Below are 3,450 nucleotides of genomic sequence, written 5' to 3'. Positions count from 1 at the left end.
TTTTCATTGAAACAGGGGTATCGAGGTCGGAACGACGCGTACGAAAACATAATTCTGGAATAATTAGGGCTGTTCGCCGCACCTAGAGTTTCTCGTTGCGACTCTGCTTCGAGAATATGGACGAAAGTATACGTAGGCGTACCGAACTCGTGTCGATCGACGATTTATGGAAAGCTAGGTCGCACTTCTCCCGATAAACCACCATTCATCCATAATTGTTCTCATGGAACGATCACCGTCGTCAGAGATACGCTCTACTCGGCTTCGATACGCAAGTTTCCGCGATCGTTGCATACGGAATGCGATGTTCGCGGGGAAGCAAAAAAGTCGTATGAAATATTACACGCGGATACACGGAGGCTTCGGTATCTCTGATAGCGGGAGCATCGCGACGAATCATGCGTCACTGCTCAGATGTTGAGCGCCGAATATTTACGAGTGGCTACGATTCCGAAGGCATTGAGAAAAGAGGAAAATATAAATCAATTACAAGAACGGATTCGCAACAGTGACGAACGGGCTGAGCAGTCAGACACATTCCTGTTTATCTCGCTCGTTGTACAGATGAAGCTCAAGATAATAGAAACTTTCCTCCGCGTGTGGCCGCAGTGGGCCACCTGTCTGACAGGTCAGTGGGAATCTCTTTCTTTTCCGCGTGCGCGTTGCGTCATCGTTACGTTATTTTATAGTTAGATACGACATGAATCGAAGATTTTACCATAGTGTCCCTGATGTCTGTCAGTATGGGACTGATGATCGGTTGGACGTCGCCTTACGTCGCTCAGCTGACCCAAGAAGACTCGCTCTTGTACATATCGGACGAAGAGGCGTCATGGGTGGTCTCCCTGCTACCCCTTGGCCGCATATTCGGTGCCACCGCTGGTTCCCTCGCCATGGAATATTACGGTAGCAAAAGATCTCTGTTAACATCGGGAATTCCCATGATGCTCAGCTGGATCTGCATGATCTTCGCCGATACGGCTTTCTGGCTTTACGTGTCTAGAATCAGTGCGGGTAAATAGACATTCTTCCTTGCAGATTCGCGATTTCTCGTTCTAATTCGGCGAACGTCGAACGCTGACTGTCATTTCCGCAGGTTTCTCCTTTGGCATGTTCTACAGCTGCTTCGCCCTTTACATGGGCGAAATAGCAGCGGCAAACATTCGTGGCGCGCTGGTCAGTACCATAGTAAACGGGATGCCGCTTGGAACCTTGATCGGCAACATAATGGGCAGCCATGTGTCGATGATGTGCTTCGGACTCGTGAGTCTAGCTCTGACTATTTCCTTCATGACGATCTTCCCGTTGCTACCTCAGTCGCCGCATTATTACGTGCGGCACAACCACGCGATGGAGGCGAAGAAAACGATTCAGTGGTATCATCGGAAGTCGAACGTGAACGTGGAATTGGAAGTGATCGAGGATTTCGTCCGATGCTCCGCGTCCACCAGCATCCGTGACAAACTTTGCCAGATCACGGAGAAGAAGAACCGACGCGGCTTCTCCATAATCATTTTGCTGTTCATTTTCATGCAACTCAGCGGGCTAAACACTGTCATGTTCTACATGGAAATTATCGTCAGAAACGCGAAAGTAACGTCGTTGGAACCGGCCACCGTTGTGATCCTTTCCAGTGGAATCGGTACGCCATTTCTATATTCATCATTTTTCCTCGCGTCGAGAGTTTCGGTGTTTCTCGATCGAACGATATCCGTTTTCCCTGAATTCGAAGATCGAAATTCGGTGATTCGACCCGAGCGAGTTTTCATTTCGAGCAATCGTGGGAGCAGAGAGATATTCCGACTCGCCTCGAAACTGTGCATTTCTCCTGCGACACTTGGAGCATTTTAGAATGGGTACAACACGCGACATTCGTATTGCAGGTATAATGGTCGGCTGGATCAGCGTGTACCTGATCGATCGGTGCGGCAGAAGGGTTCTCATGGCGGTGTCATGCGGCTGCGTAATCATGGGAATGGTACTTCTGGGATTACACTTTATGCTATTGGACCAAAATTTCGATCCAAAGTGTCTGGAATGGCTGCCGATTGTGGCGATGATACTTTTCATGATGATGTCGATAGGTCTGGTGCCGGTGCCTAGTACCATACTCAGCGAACTTTTCCCAGACGATTTAAAGAGCATCGCCGGATTCACCGCCAGTATCACGTCCGCGTTATTCGCGTTCATTTGCAGCAGAACCTACCAGCCACTCGTCGATCTCATGTCGGAAAAATACGTTTTCTGGATGTACGCGATGGTCATGACTATATGCCTGGTGTACACGATCGCGGAGATACCGGAGACCAAAGGGAAGACCCTGCAGGTAACTTTCAACTTACTTTTTCGTCGCTTTGGTAGAAATTTCCATTCGGAATGCCGCGCAGACGATGGCAAAGAAATTCGATGAAAGTTCATTTTCTCGATAATATTCAAAGCGATACGCGAGATAATCCGGGAGTTGTTCATCGAAAGTTTGCTAACTCGGTTTTCACGGGAAATATCATTAGTCGCGACGAGAGAGTGTGGATAATGACAGAATGATGTAGTAGTTCGTTCGTATTACACGAGCAATGGGCGAATCAGTCACTGCTCGGTTTCCTCGTGACACGGTATTAAATAATCGATATATCGTTGACAGGAAATACAAGAGATGCTGGCCAGGGAGTGTGAAAAAGGAGAAAGAAGTTCGGAGATAACAAGGACGATACGATAGCGGATTGTATCGGAATAAAGCACGATGTAAAGAGTCGACGATCACAACCGTGAAAAATAAAACAACGCCTTTACCAACCTACGTGTTAATTAATTTGTTATAATATAATCCTAGTACAACCCTTAATAGAAAACGAACATGGCGGAGATACGCGTAATTTCGAGTACACTGGCCGCGAATAGGGTGAGTTTCGGTTTTACTCTAACCACCGGTAAATCGAGAGGAATTACGCGTGTCTTATCTTATCGTAGAAATCAGGTGAAAAAAATCCGTATTCCGCAAATAATCAGTTGAAAACATAATCCGTGAATAACACAGAGAATTACTGACTGATATTATAACGGAAAATTCGAAATTGCAAAAATACACGTATATAAGGTACAACTGGATTTCCGATCGATCAAACGGAAACATGGACGATTGTATACGCGAACGGATAATCATCGATCAGGTAGTTTCTTCGTTCCCCCAGAAATTTCTCGTATTGGCATGCTCTTCGACTCCAAAGTCGAAGCTAACGGAATCGACAATGACATCTCGAATTAGCGAATCTTTATCGAGGCTGATTACTCGCAAACCGAACTTGAGACCGTATCGTGTATCCCGTTTCGATTGGTTAAAATAGCGATTATGGGAATGGATCGGATGGGACGAAAATCCGTATCGGATCATTCATTCGCTCGAATATTTATTATCGCGACGATATCGATAAAACTGATTTCCGTAATCGCTCG

The 3,450-nt window shown here is 46.4% G+C and overlaps 1 protein-coding gene across 1 annotated transcript; it reads left to right on the top strand.

Annotated features, from left to right (window-relative positions):
• Positions 1–564: 564 nt before the first annotated feature.
• On the top strand, positions 565–2,776 carry LOC108546020 (facilitated trehalose transporter Tret1-like). The gene is made up of 5 exons (XM_017897928.1): positions 565–628; positions 724–1,014; positions 1,097–1,642; positions 1,884–2,326; positions 2,642–2,776. The coding sequence occupies exons 1-5, from the start codon at positions 565–567 to the stop codon at positions 2,714–2,716; spliced, it is 1,419 nt and encodes a 472-aa protein (XP_017753417.1). The 3' UTR covers positions 2,717–2,776.
• Positions 2,777–3,450: the final 674 nt, after the last annotated feature.

Source organism: Eufriesea mexicana, unplaced genomic scaffold, assembly GCF_001483705.2.
Source record: "Eufriesea mexicana isolate 0111107269 unplaced genomic scaffold, ASM148370v2 scaffold596, whole genome shotgun sequence".
Lineage (NCBI taxonomy): Eukaryota > Metazoa > Arthropoda > Insecta > Hymenoptera > Apidae > Eufriesea > Eufriesea mexicana.
Note: the sequence above shows the minus strand (reverse complement) of the source record. Positions and strands in the feature narration are given on the sequence as shown.

Coding starts and splice junctions, on each gene's coding strand:
- LOC108546020 (XM_017897928.1), top strand. CDS start 565: ATGAAGCTCAAGATAATAGAAACTTTCCTCCGCGTGTGGCCGCAGTGG. Junction 1,643..1,883: donor GATCCTTTCCAGTGGAATCG/GTACGCCATTTC, acceptor TTCGTATTGCAG/GTATAATGGTCGGCTGGATC. Junction 2,327..2,641: donor CCAAAGGGAAGACCCTGCAG/GTAACTTTCAAC, acceptor TATCGTTGACAG/GAAATACAAGAGATGCTGGC.